The sequence below is a fragment of the Rhinatrema bivittatum genome, chromosome 12 (genome assembly GCF_901001135.1).
Source record: "Rhinatrema bivittatum chromosome 12, aRhiBiv1.1, whole genome shotgun sequence".
Lineage (NCBI taxonomy): Eukaryota > Metazoa > Chordata > Amphibia > Gymnophiona > Rhinatrematidae > Rhinatrema > Rhinatrema bivittatum.
The window spans coordinates 68,383,443-68,406,389 of NC_042626.1; the positions used below are offsets into that span (position 1 = coordinate 68,383,443).

The 22,947-nt window shown below is 44.9% G+C and overlaps 1 protein-coding gene across 3 annotated transcripts in view; it reads left to right on the forward strand.

Annotated features, from left to right (window-relative positions):
- The window catches only part of TANC2 (tetratricopeptide repeat, ankyrin repeat and coiled-coil containing 2), a 1,188,344-nt gene that overhangs the window by 559,076 nt on the left and 606,321 nt on the right, over positions 1–22,947 (forward strand). For all 3 annotated transcript variants that reach the window (XM_029572386.1, XM_029572387.1, XM_029572388.1), the window contains exon 4: positions 17,686–17,757. In XM_029572386.1, coding sequence (XP_029428246.1) covers positions 17,686–17,757 — 72 coding nt within the window. The remainder of the gene's footprint in view (positions 1–17,685; positions 17,758–22,947) is intronic.

A 22,947-nucleotide genomic window follows, 5' to 3' on the forward strand; every position in this document is an offset into this window, starting at 1 on the left:
GTCGCTTCGTCGCTTTACACTGCCAGTCCTCTCTCCCCTCCTCCCGAAGCAAGGCTGCTTTTCGCACCTTGCTTCGGGAGGAGGGGAGGGAGGACTGGTAATCCCGAGCGTAGGATTGCCCGTCCTCTCTCCCCTCTCTCTCTTGCAACTTTTTTTTTTCGCTTTTTCGATTTTTTTTCGCTTTTGTTGCTTCGGGAGGAGGGGAGAGGACTGGGGCTGCCCCGGAGACCAGCACCCATGGACGCGGCCAGGGCAGGTGAGCGGGGGCTGGGGGAAAGTTTGCCGCCTACCCTTACCCCTGCCTCTAATTGCAGGGGTAAGGGTAGGCGGTAAGTTAGCAGGTTAAACGCGTGGCAAAACGGCAGGGTAAAAAAGCGATAGTCGGGGCGCGCATTACTGGATGGTAGGGAATAGCTAATTTGATCGTTTACATGTAATATACATACCGCATGCGAAAGGGGTTACCCGGGGATTTAAGGAAGCGGTAAGAGTAGGTTAAAGGGGATTGTGGATCGCAGGAAGGGCTAACGCGGCCAGAAAGTGAGTAGAAAGCGGGTTAGGAGCGGGGTAAACGCGGCCGCACTTTACTGGATTGACCTGAAAATGAGGTAGACCCTCTCAGGCAGGGAGGATATTGATAAGGAATCTCCTCTAAAGGAAAAAACACTGTTGGGTTAATAAGCTAACCCAGCAGAGAAACCACAAAAATCTGCTCTTCACTCTCCAAAGGCTAACTCAGAATGACCTCACTGCTCCTACTGCTAGCCCCACTAAGTAGAAAGATACATCCAATCACAGCCAGCTTCAAAGGCGGACTCTCTCACTTACAGGGTCATTCATCAAAATGTGTTATGGTGTTAATGCGATAATAATGCTAACGCATGGTGCGAATGCAGATTTTGGGAAGGGGCAGGATTAAGGAGGAGTTTGGATGGGATTTATGGAAATGAGGGGCTATCACACTGCGAGAGAGAGAGACTATAAGGCCCACATTGTAGTCAAGTATTTATATCTCTATAGGAGGGCCAGCTAATAGCTCGAGGTGAGATGGTGGTGGTTTAGTGTTTAGGGGCCAGTTTTACATGCAGAGTGAGATGTACAAACAGCATAGTGCACCTCGGGAAGATTTGACATAATTTGGAGTGAGGAAAGTCTCACAAAGATGAAATTTTGTACTATGTTATCTCAGCCTAGCTTAATGGTACCCTGTTATAGAGTCCATCAAGCTAGGGTGAGAGAACATAGGAGAAATGTCATCTTTGTGAGACTTTCCTCACTCCAAATGACGTCAAATCTTCACCAAGGTGTGTACTGTGCTGTTCGTATGACTCACTCTGCATGGAAAACTGGCCCCTAAACCACCACCAACATCTCACCTCGAGCTATTAGCTGGCCCTCCTATAGAAATATAAATACTTTACCTCTATGATGGCCTCATAGATAGGTTCTCTCTCTCTCTCAGTGTGAGATGTGGAATAGGAATTATCATATGGTGTTAAAAGTTTACCGTACCACAGTGAGGTAATTATAAAATTTCCATAAACACTCCCCTTTTTCTTAGCACGGGCATTATCCATGCATTGTTATCACATTTTGATGAATCTAGGGGGTAAGCTGGAAATCTTTTGGGCAGGGACCTAGGGCCATCTAGTGACTGACTAGCGTTGTTACCATAATTTTATGTAAGTTAATATCCCTATGTATATAAACATCTAATGGACAAATTTCTAAAATTGTACTTATCTTTGAACTGGTGTCTAAAACATAGTGACCATCTCTTACACCCTTATCTGCGTTGCCCAACATGGCCAGTGTTTCAACAGCATCCAGCTATCTTCATCAGGGGTCAAAACATGTTTACTATAACAAAACACACAAAAAAATTAGGAAACACGCTCCTCTTCCATACAAATTAAAGCAGCTTAAAAAGCAACTGCAACTCACAAAAACACAGTTAACATGGAGCACAATCAGCTCTCAAAAAATGGTGGCCTATATACTGAACGTCAAAACTGCTGTTTATATACAAAAGACCAAGGCCTTAACAACAGGACATGTAGTCCAATGAGAGCAAAGCCTTCATGTAACCAATCAGAGAGGCTCAATATCATCATATAAAACTGGCTTAACCTTTTAGATCCTGCTCATTGAAGGAATTATTTCCTGATGCCCCTTTTTACATATCTTAGTTAACTAGACCCAAATATGGTATAAAAAATTTGCAAGTAATTAAAAGTAATTGAAAAAATGTTCCACTTGTAGAACATTGGTACTTAAAATGTTTTAAACAGTGAATGGAATTCAAAACACTTTCCATTCGATTTCCTTGTTCAAACTGTAGGGATGTTCAGTTTGGAGCTTAAATATCCAGTGTTTATGTTGACACAATAGTAAATCAAAATCACATCCATGAGATCTTAATCTAGGTTTCTCCAGAACCACAAACTTAAAATCCTCAAAACTACAGGGCAATGTTTTAATAAAGGCGCGTCATGTTTCTGACTAGATATTGGACTTCTGTGCTCTGTCATGCAGGTTTTTTAATTTCTTTTAGTCTTTCTGATGTATAACAACACACAGGTGAACAAAGGAAGAGAAAGATCACGTCCTTAAAAGAAAGTTCTTTATTAATATTGTGAAAGTTGCCCAACAATTGCCTGACTCTGGCTGAGTTTCGCCCACATACAAAGGGCTGTGTTAGTATTGATGTATGTTACATGTTGCAAATTCTTCCATAAAACATATGGTTTTAAGGTTATAATAGATTGTTGTCATCCAAAAGGTTCTTTGACTTGGCACGCTTATAGGAAATCCTATTAAATAAGCTGCCGTATACTCCTTAATCTGTGTCAAGTCAAGGAATCTTTTGGATGACAACAATCTATTATAACCTTAAAAACCATATGTTTTTATGGAAGAATTTGCAACACATAACATACATCAATACTAATACAGCCCCTTGTATGTGGGTGAAACTCGGCCAGAGTCTGGCAATTGTTAGGCAACTTTCACAATTTTAATAAAGAACTTTCTCACAGGACAAGCAGGATGGTAGTCCTCACATATGGATGACATCACAGGATGGAGCCCAATCACAGAAAACTTCTGTCAAAGTTTCCAGAACTTTGACTGGATCCTACTGGGCATGCCCAGCATGGCACCAACCCTGCAGCCAACAGGGGTCCCCCTTCAGTCTTCTTTATTCCGCGCAGCAGTAGCCTCGCGGTAAAGGAGCTCTGCAGAGATTCCTGACAGGAATTTTCCTCACGGAATTACTAAAAGTTAATTTGCCCCACAGGGGTCTCTCTAACTGTTTTCAGACCACGGTACTCCTGTAAGATTTTACCCATTTTCTGTCGATTATCGTCGAGTTTGGCCCTCGTGGCCTACTGGCTGTCGACCGTACCATGGCTCGATTTTTGCCATGGCGTCGGGGTTCCGTCGGTGCCCGGACTGTACCCGCACCATGTCTATCACAGACCCCCATAAAGTCTGTGTAATGTGTCTAGGACGCGAACATGATGTCTTGACCTGCACCAAATCTGCCCTAATGACACCAAAAGGTTGCAAGGCCAGAAAGGAGAAGATGGAACTTCTCTTCCGTGCTCAAACCCCGACTCCATCCATTGCATCGACGTTGTCAGAGCCAGCACTGTCAACTTCGCGCCAGCATCCACCACCGGCCGGTGACCGCCCGGCATCGACTTCTCGGCCATCGACACCCTCTACTCCCCCTCAGGACCGAGGGGATAGCAGGGACAAACATCGCCATCGACACCGTAAGTCTCGGACCATCGAGGGAGCGAAATCATCGACCTCGCCATCGTCCGAGCCGCTGTCGAAGAAACGCCGTCCAGAAAAGGCACTGACTGTTTCTGCGACCGGGTCACCGAAGGAACCCTCACCCAACAGGGGATCGGGAGCCACGACTCTGTCTTTAATGGTGGTCCCTCCAGCTATGCCTCTGCCTCCCTCTTCTGTTCCGGAGCCGGGGCTGCTTGCTCCAGGTCTCTGAGAAGAACTGGACTGGATGATTCAAGAGACCATCGACAAGGCGATGCAACGACTTCAGGTTCTTCCACCACCAGTACCGATTGCAGAATCGATCATTGACCTGATTCCGGCAGCGCTGGCACCGCTGCTCTCCAGGATGGAAGCGCTCATGGCCACTTTTCCACAGATGGATCCCGGGTCTCTGATGGCTCCGTGCCCTCCCCTATTACAGTGTCATCGGGAGGAGAAACATCGTTCCGCATCCCTCCATCGGGAGTTCTGCCTCAGCCATCAATGCCGATACATCCCTCGCCACCGATCCAACCATCAGTGCTGATACGTCCATTGGCGCCACCAAGCCATCCATCGATGCCTGTGCTGGTGCCTTCGATGCCTTCATCAGTGCCTCCGATAATTCCTTCGATTCCTTCGTAGCCTAGACCTGGACCTTCAGGTATCCCACCATCCCGTCCCCCTCTAGTTCCTAGAGGGGACAGGTGCTGATCCTTATGATACCTGGACTGATGATTCCTCTCCATACACTGATAATTTATCTTCACCCACTGAAAGTAGGAAGTGTTCTCCTCCAGAGGACCTCTCCTTTATAAATTCTGTGAAGCAAATGTCTGAATTAGTTCCCTTCTAATTACAGACTGAACAGGATGATAGGCACATGATGATGGAGTTGCTCCAATTCCTGGATGCCCCTAAAGTAATCACCTCTATCCCTATCCACCAGGTTCTTCTGGATCTGAAGAAGAACTGGGAACATCCTGGCTCCATTCCTCCAGTCCACAGGAAAGCTGACACTACCTATTTCATGCAGTCAGCTCCAGGCTTTCAGAAATCACAGTTAGATCACCACTCTGTAGTGGTGGAGCCTGCACAGAAGAGAGCAAAAAGGTCAAAACCTCACTCTTCTGTTCCACCTGGCAAGGAACAGACGTTCCTAGATTCCATCGGTCGCCGAGTCTTCCAAGGCTCCATGCTCATTTCCCGGATTGCCGCCTATCAGCTTTATATGACCCAATATAATAGGGTCATTTTTAAGCAGATACAAGATTTCTCAGACTCCCTGCCTCAGCAATTTCAAGAACAATTACAAACCATAGTAAACAAGGGTTTTGAGGCAGGCAAACATGAGATTAGAACATCTTATGACATCTTTGATACTTCTACTAGAGTTTCTGCAGCTGCTATTTCGGCGAGAAGGTGGGCCTGGCTCAGGTCTTCTGACCTTCGCCCAGAAGTACAAGACAGGTTATCAGACCTGCCTTGTGTCGGAGATAATCTGTTTGGCGAACAGATTCAATGGACGGTGGCAGAACTAAAGGACCATCATGAGACCCTAAGACAGCTCTCTCTGATGCCTTCCGACTTATCTTCAAAACTGCCCTTCAGGAAGGACTCGAAGAAGTCCTTCTTCCACCCGAAGAAGTCCTACCCGCCACCAACCAGATCCCGTGCCACAAGACCTTATCAAAAACTGCAGTCTCTTCAAACACGTAAACAGAAGCCACAAGCAGCTCCTCAACCAGGGCCTGGTTCAGGTTTTTGACTTCCACCTAGAGAGCAGCAGCCAGATTCCACTGCCTCACATACCAGTGGGAGGTCGATTGTGCCACTTCCACAACATATGGCACTCAATCACCTCAGACCAATGGGTATTGGCAATAATTGCTCAAGGTTACCATCTGAACTTTCTCTCCATGCCTCCGGACTCCCCACCTCTACCGACGTGGAGAACATCCGATCACTCCATTCTCCTTCTCCAGTCCAAAGCAATAGAACCCGTACCATACTCTCAGCACGGCCTAGGGTTCTATTCCTGGTACTTTCTAATCCCAAAAAATCGGGAGGCGTTCATCCTATTCTGTACCTATGGGCCCTCAACAAGTACCTCCAGTGAGAAAAGTTCAAGATGGTCACCTTGGGCTCGCTTCTACCTCTTCTACAAAGAGGAGACTGGCTCTGCTCTCTGGACCTCCAGAACACATACACTTATATTGCGATAACTCCATCTCATCGCAAATACCTGAGGTTTCTAGTAGGCCCCAAGCACTATCAATATGGAGTGCTTCCATTTGGCCTAGTGTCTGCGCCACGAGTCTTTACAAAATGCCTCGTAGTCGTCGCAGCCTTCCTCAGAACCCAAGGTGTTCACGTCTACCCCTACCTGGACGATTGGTAAATCAGGGCTCCCACTCAGCAAGCTGCTCTGCCGTCCCTCAATCTAACCTTACACACTCTAATTTCATTAGGATTTCTCATCAACTATGACAAATCCTACTTAGTCCCATCTCAATCCTTGTCGTTCATTGGGGCAGACTTGGACACCTTGCAGGCAAAGGCTTTCCTGCCTCAACAACGAGCACTAACTCTTGTGTCTCTTGCTCACCAGCTGCAGTCTCAGCACTCTGCGACTGCACGCCAATTTCTCGTCCTCCTGGGAGACTAGCGTCCTCAGTCCATGTCACACCAATGGCCCGCTTGGCCATGAGACTCGTGTGCTAGACTCTAAGGTCTCAATGGACCCAATCCATTCAGCCCCTGACGACCGTTGTCCATGTCACCGACTCACTCCGTCTGTCTCTCGCCTGGTGGAAAAATCAGATCAATCTCCTCCAGGGCTTGCCCTTCCAGGCTCCAGACCCTCAAATCACTCTCACCACCGACGCTTCCAACCTCGCATGGGAAGCCCATGTGGCCGATCTGCAGACACAAGGATCTTGGTCTCCAGAGGAAGCCAAACACCAAATAAATTTCCTGGAGCTTCGAGCAATCAGATATGCTCTCAGGGCTTTTCAGGATCGCCTCTCAAATCAAGTCATCCTGATTCAGACGGAAAACCAGGTGGTCATGTGGTACATCAACAAGCAGGGAGGCATGGGCTCCTTCCTTCTGTGTCAGGAAGCTGCGCAGATTTGGACGGAAGTTCTCTCCCATTTGATGTACCTCAAGGCCACCTGCTTGCCAGGAGTGGACAATGTGCTGGCAGACAAGCTGATTCGCGTCTTTCAACTGCACGAGTGGTGTCTCAACCCCTCGGTAGCGAACTCCATCTTCCAACAATGGAGATATCCTCGGATAGACCTCTTTGCGTCCCCACAAAACCACAAAGTGGAGAACTACTGCTCTCTCATTCGCAGCAAACACTCTCAACCCAGAGACGCATTCTCCCTCTCATGGGCAACCGGTCTGCTCTATGCATTCCCTCCACTTCCTCTTCTCTTGAAGACTCTCGTAAAGTTACGTCAGGACAAGGGAACCATGATCCTGATAGCATCTCACTGGCCACGCCAAGTGTGGTTTCCAATACTTTAGGATCTCTCCATCCGCAGGCACATTCCCTTGGGAAAGGACCCGCTTCTGATCACTCAAAACGACGGGTGCCTACGCCATCCCACTGTTCAAGCCTTGTCCCTGACGGCATGGATGTTGAAAGGTTAATCCTTCAGCCACTTAACCTTTCTGAACCAATTTCCCGTGTCTTGATTGCTTCACGGAAGCCTTCCACAAGAAAATCTTACTCTTACAAATGGAAAAGGTTCACGTCCTGGTGCTCTTCTCAGTCTTTTGACCCCTTTTCCTGTCCAATCCCGAAGTTTCTGGACTATCTCTGGCATCTATCAGAGTCAGGTCTTAAGACTTCTTACATCAGAATGCATGACAGTGCGGTAGCCGCCTTCCGTAAATGTGTCGGGGATGTCCCTATATCAGTACAACCCCTTGTAACATGTTTTTTGAAGGGCTTGCTCCACATCAACCCTCCACTATGTCCTCCAGCCCCTTCTTGGGACCTTAATCTGGTTTTGGGTCGGCTCATTAAACCACCATTCGAGCCTCTTCACTCTTATGAACTTCGATATCTCACATGGAAAGTGATTTTCCTTTTGGCTATCACTTCAGCTCGCAGAGTTTGTGAATTGCAGGCCCTAGTTACCTATCCGCCTTACACTAAACTTCTGCAGGACCGGGCGGTACTCCGAACTCATCCTAAATTCTTACCTAAGGTAGTTTCAGATTTTCATCTCAATCAATCCATCATACTACCTACTAGAGATGTGAATCGGAACTGATATCGGATCCGATTCTGGTTCCGATTCACATCTATAGAGATGTGAATCGGAACTGATATCGGATCCGATTCTGGTTCCGATTCACATCTCTACTACCTACCTTTTTTCCCAGGTCCCATGCCAATCCAGGAGAATAGGCTCTGTATACCCTTGACTGTAAACGGGCTCTAGCATTCTACCTAGAACGTACAGCTGCTCACAGGGAAAGCACTCAATTGTTTGTCTCTTTCCACTCTAACAAGTTGGGGAAGCCTGTGGGTAAGCAGACTTTCTCCTCCTGGTTGGCGGACTGCATATCCTTCTGCTATCAGCAAGCGGGCATTCCATTTCAAGACTGTGTTAAAGCACACTCTGTGAGGGCTATGACGACTTCAGTAGCACACCTGCGATCGGTGCTGCTTTCTGACATTTGTAGGGCTGCTGCCTGGAGTTCTCTCCACACCTTTGCAGCCCACTATTGCTTGGACAAAGCCGGAAGACAAGATTCCATCTTCTGCCAGTCTGTCCTTCGTAACCTATTTACAACATGACGTACCTACACCCTTCCGCCTGCCCGGTGGGGTTCAGGATGCCCTCTACCAAATTCCACCCCAGTTGTTGTGCCTGTTGCACGCATTTGGTGCATGTTCGGACATCCTCAGCTCAGTACTCACTCATATGTGAGGACTACCATCCTGCTTGTCCTGTGAGAAAGCAAATGTTGCTTACCTGTAACAGGTGTTCTCACAGGACAGCAGGATGTTAGTCCTCACGAAACCAGCCCTCTGCCCCGCGGTGTTGGGTTCGTAACGTTTTATTATTTTATTTTTCGGCACTGTCTGTAGCTTTTAAATAAGACTGAAAGGGGACCCTTGCTGGCTGCAGGTTTAGTGCCATGCTGGGCATGCCCAGTAGGGGCCAGTCAAAGTTCTGGAAACTTTGACAGAAGTTTTCTGTGATTGGGCTCCATCCTGTGATGTCACCCATATGTGAGGACTAACATCCTGCTGTCCTGTGAGAACACCTGTTACAGGTAAGCAACATTTGCTTTCTTTTAAGGACTTGTGATCTATCGCCTTCTTTGTTCACCTTACGGCCAGGATAGATCATCTTCCTTGTTGCTTTTTGGGTCCGTAACAACACACAGATACACCACATAACATACACCATTCCAGAACTATAATGAAAATGAAAACCATGTAGGATCGATATTAGAAACGGATTTTAGACATAAATATTTTTTGACTAATGTTAGTTTCAGTTTTTCTATCTTTAAAAGACCAACAGAAATACAGTATAACAATATTTGAGTTATCACTCATTATCTTTATGTAACATCTTGTCATTCAGTCAATTTATTTTGCTTTGCCGTTTGTGTTCCACTCTGCAAGAATATAAGATGCATGCGCTTGAAGTGAAACAATTTCTGGAAAGAGGTTATCCCAATTTTGTTTGAAAATGTGCAGTGAAGAGAGCACATTGAGCAAATCATGCATTATTACCACCTCAATGTGTTGTCTCAGTCTCATCTAGTAAGTATTTTACCTTATTCCACTCAGGTTTTTCATGTGCAATACTGGTCTGAGGTATCATTGCTCTTGCATAACAGGAAACCCTGCTGAGAAGGAATAGGGGCTGCAGCAGGGCCCATGAGCTTGCACTAGCCCATAGGCTCCATGCTAATGTTCATTAGTAGTGCTGCTGCCACTTGCAGTACACAGTTAGGCTTAGGACCAGTCATGAGGGAAGGGGATGCCTGGGCTGAGTGTTCATGGTTCGGTGGAGATTGCTACTGCTCCCCTTCCTCACCCACACAACTGAATCTAACTAAGAAAAAAATGTTGCCCCTGTCTTGAGCCTTTCTTCTTTCCATCAGTTGTTCTCCACTTTTGTCCCAGGGCCCAAAGAAAAATGTTGCTGCTCACCCTGGCTAGGAGGATGCTTGGAGAAGAGGCTATTTGATGGGAGAAATGAGATGCAGGAGTGTTTGATGGTTGGATAAGATGGAGAGGCATTGGCTATGGAGGGTGAGAGAAGGGAGGAATAACAGAAGATCAACCAGGGAATGTAAGAGGAGAGGGGATCAGCTGGAAGGAATATGATAGGAGGGGAGTCGGTGATGCTGGGAGGTTAGAGGGAATGGGGGATGACAGAGGATCAATTGGCAATTATACAAAAGGCTTGGGGATGAGAGAATCACCTGGGGGGGGGGGGGGATGGAGAAAGGGCTGGAGAGGATGAAAGAGGGGATGGGATGGGATGGGCTGGGAAGGTGAGAGGATCAGCGGTTGAGAGAAGTCTGCTGGAGGAGAAGAGGTTAAAAGAGGAGGTCTGCTGGAGGGGATCAGCTGGAGTGCTGTGAGGGTGAGAGTTGAGGGATTTTTGGAGGGGGACCACACCCTTGCTAATTTGTTTTGGTTGTCTTCTGAGGTCGTATGGATTTTCAAGTGCTAAAATGGGGTCACATTGGCTAAAGGTTTGGGAAGCCCTGACTTAAAAGGGTCGCAGATGTTTAATAAATGGCCTACCACCCAAGAAAAAATGTCCCTTGTTGTCTGTGGGGCAATTAGCTGTCCTTCACTTCCACCCCACCCATCCAGTAAATGTAAAAAAAAAAAGTGACCTTTTCAAGCCCTGCCCCCTTATTAAAAATTATTGCCTCCTCCCAACCTTGGGATAGCCTCCACATTCCTCCTCCTAAATGACCTTCCAAGTTACCCCATCATTAATGTGTGTTGAAGGTGCAAAAGCGATCCGCATTTACCTCTGCCTCACTGGCACTATCTTGGAAAATGATGCTGACTGACTCGCAGCTTTCCTGTGCCCCTCTCACAAGAGGAAATGCATTCGTCTGCTGGCGCCATTTTCCAAGATGGCACTGGCAGAGCAGAAGCAAGGGGGAATCATGGATACTTCCTCAACAGTGGGGTAAATTGAGGGGGTTGTGTGGGATTCACCAAGAGGGGTGTTCGCAATGGAGCAGAGCAAAAGAGATGGTGGGTGAGGCTTGGAAAGGGCACTTTAAAAAAATATTTACAGGATGAATAGGGATGGGGGCAGGTCAGCTAATTATGCCCACAGATCACAGAGTCATTTTTTTTAAATATAGTTGGGGGGCTTTCCCTAAAACTTGTGGCCCCTTTAACTGGCGCCCCAGGCACTTTGATATGTAAGGGAAGTTAACTACACCACATTGTGCCAATACAGGGGGCCAGATAACATGGATCTTGCAAATTCTGTTCATTATTTTGTTTTTAGTTGCATTAACATGTTTTACCGTGAGGCAACAGCAACATTTTTCTTCTTGTTCGACTTGACCCACTTACTCAGAAATCCTTGACCCTTCTGCCTTTTCACATCCTAGCCAGCTGCTCAGAAATCCTCCTCCTGTCATCCAGGTTCAGAAGCAATTGTTACTGTTACTGAGTTACTCCTTCCACTTCTAGCGTCTTCTACTCCTTAGCCCCATTACCCCTGTTTTATTGTAACTTTCCTGCAACTTGCTTATGTTAAGGTTAAGGTTTTATCACACTGTTCCTTGTAAACCAATTTGATATGATATTTTTCATGAAGGTCAGTATAAAAAAAGTATAAATAAATAAATTGTGAGTTTCAGATACACAGCGCAAGCTAGTACAAGTGATGTTAATCAAACTGCTTCCCGTCTGCTGATCCAGCCTTATTATTAAAGTAGCAGTCTACTGATGCAAAACTTCAGTGATTCTTATAATTAATCTTTTGGGTTTATGTGTAAACAAATTGATGGAGCCCTAAAACTGATAGATCAACTCTTTTTTTTAATTGTAAGAAAATAGTGGGTATTCAACACAATTATAAAAACAAAAGAAATATATTTAAATGTATTTAGTTCTGTGTTTCTTTAGTGGCGTTTTTTTAATGCCACTGTTGATTTGTATAACTGTTGCTAATCTGATCAGTGAGTACCGGATAATAATTAATTGTTTTGTAATTTCATTTCTCTCACCTTTCCCAGCAGTGGTGGAAGGTATTTGGTCGTGCTTGCATCATTTTTATGCATCTCTCAGAAGGTGAAAAGCAGCAACCCATGCTTTCTTTATGGGTTTGTTCAGTCTTCATAGTGATGTCACACTTAATTCACTGAACTGGAAAGCTGCTTGTCTATTTATTTATTTTCTAGAAATGTATTGTGCTCTGCTACACAGAAAAGAAATGTATGAAACAATTTCTCTATAGATACAAAATGGGAGAAAATACAGGGCTGGATTTAAGATGGACTGTGAATAGGGGTGTTTTGCCCCCCAGAAATCAAAGAGCAGCAAAAGCAGTCCCGGTTTTTGGGTGCTTTCAGAAATTGGTGCTCTTGATACATGCCAATGGTGCCCATGCCTACATATGGCCATGCTTAGATCATCTTATTCAATGTATATTATATTGTGACTGAATTAAAACTGAACAGTACTTGGGAGTGTAGCATGACTTGATCAAAAATTTAACTCCTTGTTTCTGTTCTTTATCTCAGCAGTAGAATCTTATTTTCTCTACTTTGGAATGTGATTTGTGCCCTTGTAATAGCATCATTAGTTAAATAAGTTATTTTCCAATTTAAATTATCATGCACAACACAAAACTACAGGCTTAGGCAACATAGGCAGTGACTTCCGGCACCAAATTTTCTTAGGCGGTGGAGCATCGCCCCACTGCCTCTACATAAATCCTACGTCTGCTGCTGCATCACCACTTCTGCTTTTTTTGCAGCGCCGGCTCCAGTGGCAACAGCACAGACCAGGAAGACAAATCAACATGGGGCCTTCCATAGGAACATAGAAATGACTGCAGCAAAAAAACAAATGATCCATCCAGTCTGCCCAGCAAGCTTCTTATGGTAGTAACTGCCGCTCCGTGCAGGTTGCCCCCAAACTTTATGTTAAGGGTAGTAATGTTTACAATCAAAACTAAGCAACTGTCAATTCCATAACAAAATTACTGCTAGCAACATTCCATAGCCTTTTTGGGCTGTTGAACCCCTGTGGAGCCCTGCTCCTCGCACGGATTTCCTTAGTAACAGGAAACCATGTGGTAGGAGGAGGCTGCATGCTGTAGGATTGTCTGTGCAAAAGGGCAGTGGAAGGCCCTGCACTGATTTATCTTCCTGGTCTGTGATGCTGCCATTAGAGCCAGTGAGAGGGCGGGGGATGGAGCCTGAGAAGAGGATTTGGGCAGGAGGGGATCATACTCTCCCTCCACCTCCCCCCAGTAGGGAGGATAACCTCCCCTCCCTCCATTGCCAATGGACACACGCTGGCTTAATCTGACCCTGCAAAACTATAAACTCTAGAAAAATGTAATGCTTGATGCAGACAGATTAAAAAGCATTTGGGGAGGTGAAAAAAGGCTTATAAGCCAAAGAAAGATATATTTACCTAAATGTGACTTGGCCATGTCATAGAGGTGTTATGCTTCATTACTGGGTGAAAGGAGGGTGAGCACCCATGCTCGGGGACAGGAGAAGGGGCTTTCCATTAGTGGAGTCTTCCTCAAACAGTGCTTTCTGTTTGTAGGTTCTATTAATTAGAGGTTTAGGAAAGGTGATTTCTTTCAATATATACTTTTTTGGGGTAGGTAGGAGAGAGGGAAGAAATTCTACCCTTTAAAATTAGAGAAAAAAAACTTCTAGTTTTCAGAAACATTTTTAGTAAGAACATGCCATACTGGGTCAGACCAAGGGTCCATCAAGCCCAGCATCCTGTTTCCAACAGTGGCCAATCCAGGCCATAAGAACCTGGCAAGCACCCAAAAACTAAGTCTATCCCATACTATTGATGCTAGTAATAGCAGTGGCTATTTTCTAAGTCAACTTAATAGCAGGTAATGGACTTCTCCTTCAAGAACTTATCCAATCCTTTTTTAAACCCAGCTACACTAACTGCACTAACCACATCCCCTGGCAACAAATTCCAGAGTTTAATTGTGCGTTGAGTGAAAAATTACTTTCTCCGATTACTTTTAAATGTGCCCCATGCTAACTTCATGGCGTGCCCCCTAGTCCTTCTATTATTCGAAAGCGTAAATAACCAATTCACATTTACCCATTCTAGACCTCTCATGATTTTAAACACCTCTATCAAATCCCCCCTCAGCCGTCTCTTCTCCAAGCTGAACAGTCCTAACCTCTTTAGTCTTTCCTCATAGGGGAGCTGTTCCATTCCTTTATCATTTTGGTTGCTCTTCTCTGTACCTTCTCCATCGCAACTATATCTTTTTTGAGATGCGGCGACCAGAATTGTACACAGTATTCAAGGTGGGGTCTCATCATGGAGCAATACAGAGGCATTATGACATTTTCTGTTTTATTCACCATTCCCTTTCTAATAATTCCTAACATTCTGTTTGCTTTTTTGACTGCTGCAGCACACTGAACAGACGATTTTAATGTGTTATCCACTATGATGCCTAGATCTCTTTCTTAGGTGGTAGCTCCTAATATTTAAGGGCCTAAGTTAAAAACTTTCAGGCCGATGCAAAACAGTGTGCTCAGCCGAGCGCACTGGTTAACTTGTGATTGGACAGTGTTTTGGACACTTGTCCACAACCCCCTGAGAAGCTAATAGCGCTCATCACGTGTGAATTCATGTTGATGAGGCTATTAACTATTCTCTCCCGAGGCAAAAAAAAATACTGCTTTTCTGTTCTTCCTCTGACTTAATATTATGGCGATATTAAGTCAGAGGAACAAAAAGGAAGAGAATGCTTAAAAAATAAAATAAAAAAAAAAAGAAATACGCTAGTGGTCAGATTAGGAAAACGGACGCTCGTAAAATTGAGTGTCCGTTTTCCTAACCCGCTGACAGCCAACTCTCCTGGGCACCATCTGTCAAGGAGATGCTAGGGGCGCACATTTTCCCTTAGCACCTCCTTTATACCATGGCAGCCGATTTAAATATTAAATTGGGCACCCCGGAGAGGTCGATCAGCACACGTTAGAAGAGCGGGTGCTCAATCATGTGTGCCCATTTTCCACGCGGCAATATTTCATCAGCGTCTATGAAGGGAAGTTCCAAAGATGGGTAGGGGATGTGTTCTTTTCTATCAGAAAGATTAAGTAGGAAACAGTGGAAGAAGCGTGAAGGTGTTATATGGAATGTTAATTCAGTATTAAGTCCTATTTAGAATATAATTTTGCTTTTCGTTATTTAGAACATTTAACATTTTTAATAGCTTAAATATAGTGTTAAATTAGGAACGTGAGGCACTTCATACTTGTTTATAATATCAATTTTCACAGGACAAGCAGGATGGTAGTCCTCACATATGGGTGACATCATAGGATGGAGCCCAATCACGGAACACTTTTGTTCCGTGATTGGGCATACCCAGCATGGCACTAAACCTGCAGCCAGCAGGGGTCCCCCTTTAGTCTTCTTTTTTCCCCGCAGCAGTAGCCACACGGGTTAAGGAGCTCCACAGAGATTCCTGACAGGAATTTTCCTCACGGAATTACTAAAAACTTTAATACCCCACAGGGGTCCCTCCTTCGAATTTTTGACTCCGCGGTACTCCGGTAAGATTTTTACCCATTTTCGGTTGATTCCCGTCGAGTTTGTTGCGGCCTACTGGCCGTTGACCGTACTGCGGCTAAATTTTTCAAAGGCCATGGCATCGGGGTTCCGTCTGTGCCCGGACTGTACTCGCACCATGTCCATAACAGACCCGCATAAAGTCTGTGTAATTTGTCTCGGGTGCGAGCATGATGTCCTGACTTGCACCAAATGTGCCTTAATGACACCAAAAGGTTGCAAGGCCAGAATGGAGAAAATGGAACTTCTCTTCCGTTCTCAAACTCTGATGCTGTCTATTGCATCGACGTTGTCTGAACCGGCACCGTCCACTTTGCGCCAGTATTGGCCACTGGCCGGTGACCGTCCGGCATCGACGGCTTCTCGGCCTTCGACTACTTCTACTCCTCCTCAGGACCGAGGGGATCGTAGAGAAAAACATCGGCATCGACACCGCAAGTCTCGGACCATCGAGGAAGGAAAATCTTCTACGCCGCCATCGAAGAAACCCCGTCCAGAAAAGGCACCGACCTTTTCGCCGACCGGGTCACCGAGGCAACCCTCACCCGGATGGGTATCGGGAGCCGCGACTCCGCCTTTAATGGTGGTCCCTCTGGCTATGCCTCTGCCTCCTTCTTCCCTTCTGGAGCCGGGGCTGCTTGCTCCAGGTCTCCATGAAGAACTGGACCGGATGGTTCAGGAGGCCATCGATAAGGTGATGCACAGACTCCAAGGTCCCCCGGCGCCAAAATCGGTGCCGGTTGCAGAACCGACCATCGATCCCATTCTGGCAGCATTGGCACCGCTGCTTTCGAAGATGGAAGCACTCATAGCCGCTTTTCCACTGATGGATCCTGGGTCACTGATGGCTCCGGTGCCTTCCCCACTTACCCTGTCATCAGGAGGGGAAATATCGTTCTGCATTCCTCCATCGGGAGTCCTTCCGATGCCTCAACCATCGATGCCGATGCGTCCGGCGCAGGCATTCCGCTTCAAGACCGTGTTAAAGCACACTCTGTCAGGGCCATGGCGACTTCAGTAGCACACCTACGCTCGATGCCACTTCCTGACATCTGCAGGGCTGCTACCTGGAGTTCTCTCCACACCTTTACAGCCTATTATTGTTTAGACAAGGCCGGAAGACAAGATTCCATCTTCGGCCAGTCTGTCTTGCGCAACCTTTTTACAACTTGACGTACCAACATCCTTCCGCCTGCCCGTTATTGTTCAGGATGCCCTCTACCAAATTCCACCCCAGTCCTTGTGCCTATTGCACATCTTGGGTACATTTGGTGCATTTTTTGGACATCCTCAGCTCGGTACTCACCCATATGTGAGGACTACCATCCTGCTTGTCCTGTGGGAAAGCAAATGTTGCTTACCTGTAACAGGTGTTCTCACAGGACAGCAGGATGTTAGTCCTCATGAAACCCACCCGCCACCCCGCGGTGTTGGGTTTGTTTTCTTATTTTATTTTTCGGCACTTCCTGTAGCTTTAAACCTGCAGCCAGCAGGGGGACCCCTGCTGGCTGCAGGTTTAGTGCCATGCTGGGCATGCCCAGTAGGTGCCAGTCAAAGTTCTAGAAACTTTGACAAAAGTGTTCCGTGATTGGGCTCCATCCTATGATATCACCCATATGTGAGGACTAACATCCTGCTGTCCTGTGAGAACACCTGTTACAGGTAAGCAACATTTGCTATGTCTTCAGTTTCCATGCAAACTTCACATTTTTCCAGGGGCCCATGCCATGTGAAATTTTGCTTAGAATGTGAAGTTATTCTTTTCTAGTCAGTCATCTTCTTTTTAAAATACAATCTCCAATAAATGTAGTTTTTATCACTAGTTGTAATTACTAGTAATATATACGTCTGTGTGCTTTGCAGTAACTGAGTATGGAAGAAATAAACCCGAGGAATTATTGTTTCTATGTAGTTTTTTTATTTATATAGTCAACTTTTCTACACCAAATTGATCTAGGTTTCCTGTTCTTAAACTTTTTTCATAGAAATCTTTCTTATAGTTAATAGTTTATAGGTGTATGCCAGATGTTTCCACTATACTAATAAAAAACCCCATCATCTGTGTTCCTCTTGTGTAGATGGCGGGAACGAGGAGGCATCAGACAGGAGACAGTCAAGTATAGACTCTCGCCAGAGCTGCTCGGGACAAGGTAAAAATAAAAACAGATTCCCTATAATAGTGTGGCAATTTGAAAGATATTCAATTACAAATTAAGAGGGGTGTTAAATTTAGCTTCCTGTTAAGAAGAACTGCATTATTTATAATGTACTTGTAGTGTGCTGAAATTGATAGACCATAGATGGCCAACTCTGTTCTGTTAGACCACAAATAGTTTCTGTTTTAGATAGAAATACAAAATATGATGGCACTGCATCAGGATGTAGCACACTCTCTGTTCAAGAGGTGGGGTGTACCCTGCATGGACCTTTTTGCGACGGAATCCAACACCAAGCTGCTGAAGTTTTGTTCTTTTTACCCAAGCGGGTGAAGAGTCATTCAGAATGCATTCCTAATTCAGTGGGAATGAAGCCTGTGTTATGCATACTCTCAGATACCTCTGATAGGTCGAGTAATTAAGAAATGCATCACAAAATGGTCAGATCTCATCCTCATAGCAAGGGCATGGCCCGGGCAGCTGTGGTAGACCTACCTCGTTCACCTCTCAATACAGCCGCCAATCCCTCTAGAAAGCAGAGCGGACCTACTGACGCAGAAGGATGGCACACTCCTTAATTCAATGCAGGACTCTTTGTATTTGATGGCCTGGAGGTTGAAAGGGAAGTGTTGAATCACCTCCCTCTCCTGATGGAAATTCAAAACATTCTGATATCCTCCAGAAAGTTATCCACAAGAAAAAATTAAGCGGGCAAATGGCACAGATACCTGCACTGGTGCACGACAATATCAATTGACCCATTCGGATGTTCGCTACAATATCTGCATTTTCTATATTCTTCTGGCCTGGCAATATCATCCATCAGAGTACATCTCAGTGCCATAGCAGCGTATCATCCTTGCATTCAAGGAAATTCAATATCCACGCATCCCTTGGTTTCTCGTTTTATGAGAGGCACTCTAAAGCTCCAATCTCCTGTTTCAAGACCGGCGATTCCTTGGGATATCAACCTAGTGTTGGAAACACTTATGTTTCTGCCCTTTGAACCATTGCAAACTGCTTCCATGAAATTCGTAACGTGGAAGGTGTTATTTTTAGTAGCAATAACTTCAGTGAGGCGAGTTAGTGAACTTCAATCTCTAGTCCACTATCCGCCTTATTTACAATTCTACCATGACAAGGTCACCTTGCGGACCCATCCATCTTTTCTTCTGAAAGTGGTCTCATCTTTTCATCTGAATCGAACAATAACTGTACCAACCTTCTTTCCCAAACCACATGCATCCAACAGGTACAAACTTCTTCATACTCTGGATTGCAAGAGATACCTAGCATACTATAAATAGAGGACTCATTCATCTAACGACATTCACAACTCTTTGTCTCCTTCAACCCTAATGCTCCGGGGTTGCCCGTAGCCAAAAGAACTTTAGCCAACTGGTTAACCCAGTGTATTCATTTCTGCTACTCATCTCAGCCAAAACGCCTTGATTCAAGGGTTAAGGCGCATCAGCTGAGAGCCACGGCAACCTCTATAGCCCATCTTTGCAATGTGCCAGTTCAAGACATATGTAAAGTGGCGACTTGGTCCTTTCTGCATACCTTCACATCTCATTATTGCCGCAAGCAACAAGCAAGATCGGATGCTGCTATGGGGCACGAGATACTGCATTACGCCAGTGGCACATAGAATTGTCCACCAATGACTGGGTTCCTCTGCCCACTGAGCATCGGCAGCATGACAACAGGAAGGTCTGTCACCTTTTGACATGGCCAACAGTATGCTCTATCTACCCTAGCTGGGGACTCCCAGACAGCATGGCTAATTCATCCTATCTACAGGAAACACCGTTATGGTAAGCAAACTTGCTTTTCTCTCCATTTTTGGAAATAGGATTTATAAAAGAATATATTGATATTTGTTTTATTACGTGATTGGATCTGTTTCTGTTAAATGTTCGTTGTTTACTTTTTACATTATATTTTGTATTTATAAACTGCACTACATCTATATAAATAAAAATGTTAAATAGTTTGTACAAAATCGCTAATCTCAGAAACCACTGCACCGATTGCTTTCAAATTTGGACACAACCTTCCTTTCGCATATGGGAAGGTTCTTCTGTACTTACATTACAGATATGTCACACCTGTGACAGGTAAAAAAGGTTCAAACATTTTTTCCTGAAAACAGCGACATCTGCTGGACATAAGCGCCATCTGTTACACCTTACACAAATACATGCTACACTAATCCTTTCGCCATTCCAGGTCCACGTTTCCCTTCCTTTTTCACACATTCGCCCACTTTTTTCACCACAACAGTGGTGGGAAAATGCATGGCCGTCGTATACAGCGAAGATAACAATTTCCTTTACAGCTAAGAAACACCCACCACCCTCCTCACACCACCCACACACATGCCAAATTATTTTACTTCCCACACCCTCCGAACACACACAAAACCTGACAAAAGTCCTGGCTGCTCCAGCGGGGGGCCAGGAGCGGTCCAGGACACATCGCCTGGACTACGGCCGTCGGCTGCCAGCAATCAAAATGGCGCCGACTGCCCTTTCCCTTACTATGACACTCAGGGACACCAATGGCAGCATTGGCAATGCTGCCATTGGTGTCCGACGGCGCCATTGCCATTGTCCGTCGGCGCCATTTTCAGGACTGGCAGCCGGCGGCCCGTTGCCCTTACTATGTCACAGGACCTACCGCTGCCATTGCTGGACCCCAGTGACAAAGTAAGGGTAAAGGGCCGTCGGAGCCATTTTCATTGCTGGCAGCCGACAGCACAACGCCAATACATCGCTCCCGGACTGCTCCTGAACACCCGCTCCACCGACAGAGATTTATATCAGGTCTCAGGGGGTTTGGAGGGTGTGGGGTTTATACTGATTTAATTGCAAACATCTTGGGGAGGGGTCACGATGGGGGGGGGGGGATGTTTCATTCATTTGGCAACTGTTGGGGATGGCAGGAGGGTGGGTAACTTTATTTCGCTGGGCTGGGGGGGGCAGGAGGGTGTAGGGGTGGTTATTTACAGAGAACGGTTATGATGGGGGGTTTTTTGGGGGAGGGGGTGTTCACACACAAACAGAAAGATAAAAGTTGCACGATCTGGGGAAGGCTTCGAAATAGCCCTCCCCAGACAACAAAACAAAATGGGGAGTAAAAAAATTGGTTAGCCACTCCCCTATTTTACTACATAACACACACAGACGCCCAGGGACAGACCACATTTATCACCAACTATTTTCATTTTTTTTCTTTTCACACTCTGCATCCTAGGTGCGTCTTATGGTCTGGGGCGTCTTAGCTAGGAAAAAATACATTACTTTCATTCGCATTTCACTCTTTCTTGGGACATTGCGGTCCCATTCACCTCGGTCATTTAACAGACCATTCAGCCATCTGCTTTACTTAGCCAAATAATGCCTCGCCGAAGATCAAACTTTATGAAGCAGTTAACTATCCCACAGAATTTTTGAATTCACTCGACCTCCCAGGCATGCCACCTCACATACTACAATTGAAAATCGGCGTACCAATTATCATGTTACGAAATATCAACCAGCCAACACTTTGCAACGGCACACAACTTGCTGTCAGAAATTTGATGAGCAACGTCATAGAAGCAACAATCTTGACAGGACCTTTCAAAGGTGAAGATGTCCTCATTCCTCGCATCCCTATCATTCCAACAGATCTGCCATTTCAATTTAAGAGATTGCAATTCCCAATTCGATTGGCGTTTGCAATAACCATCAACAAAGCTCAAGGACAATCTTTACAACTCTGCGGTTTAGATCTAGAAACCGATTGCTTCTCACATGGACAATTATATGTTGCGTGTTCAAGAGTCGGCAAACCTGACAATCTCTATATCTGCACAAACAATGGAACAACTAAAAATATTGTATACCCACAAGCATTGCGAAATTAAACATATTACAGCCATGCACTTTCTCTTTTCTTTCTTTTCCACTTAACCAGGCTCTGCCACAGCAACGCGTGGCCGGGTACAGCTAGTATAAAATAAATTTATACAGATTAATAAGGCATTTTTAATGTTGCTAATTGCTTGAAATATAGAATTAAAATATTTTAAAATGTCACGCATGATGCATGATGGCTGTTGCAGACTGCTCAGAAATCCATTGTAGGGTGCATGCTACAGCATTATTTATCGATAAGCATACAACTAGTAGGGCCTAGATCTACAGCCCACCCATGTTATCCTTGGGCCCCTCCAAAAATTCAGTTCTGGCTATGCCACTGATTTTATAACTTGAGTGTTTCATATATGCGTATTATAAAATACATGTGTCTTTACTCCGGAACATATGCAGTGCATTGAAAGCGCATACTTTATCTACCTATTTTAAAAATATATGTGCATATATTTTACACACGAAAATAAAGTCGGACTTGGGTAAAATCCAATTTACATGTGTAAGTCGGTATATTTTAAAACATGCACGTGTAATTGAAATTAACCAGGTTACTAGTTATTCAACCATTTCACCCAGTCCTCCTCTTGGTCATCGAGGCCCTGCTAGTCCTTCAGCCTGAACGTCTCCTAGATTCACCCGGACTTCCCACCCAGTCAGTACTACCCAATAAACTACTCTGATATCAATTTTGCAAGATAATTAGCAGGTGTAAAATTATGCAAGTAATTTGCCAAATGTATGCACTTGTCTTTTAAAATACCAGCTTATATGTGTAACTGTAGGCCATGCCCCTAGACTGACCCTTTTTTACGTGCATATACATGCGCATGAAACAAAGCCCATGCGAACTTTTGACTTTTATAAAATAGCTATTATGTATGTATAGGCTACTTAAGTGCATATATGCTAACTTTTTTTTTTTTTTTTAATGAAATTTCAATTTAACAAAGCACAAATAACTTTGTACAGAAATGAGGAGACTGACAAAATAACATTACTAGGCAATAATACAGTCAATTACTGAAACATATAACCTCCTACATAAAAGAAACAATGGAGGGGAAGAGAAAAATATGGAGAAATAGAAAAAAAAAGAATAAAGGAACGACACTAGCGAGTTACTTTGATTCCTGGAATTATCAAATACAAGAATTTACTGTATTTCTATGAGAGCAGGGGGAAGATGTTAAGAACTTTCTGGCCTCTAAAAAGGATTTAAGTTGATGAGAAAAAAAAAAGAAAACTTTCTGAGCGGTATTTA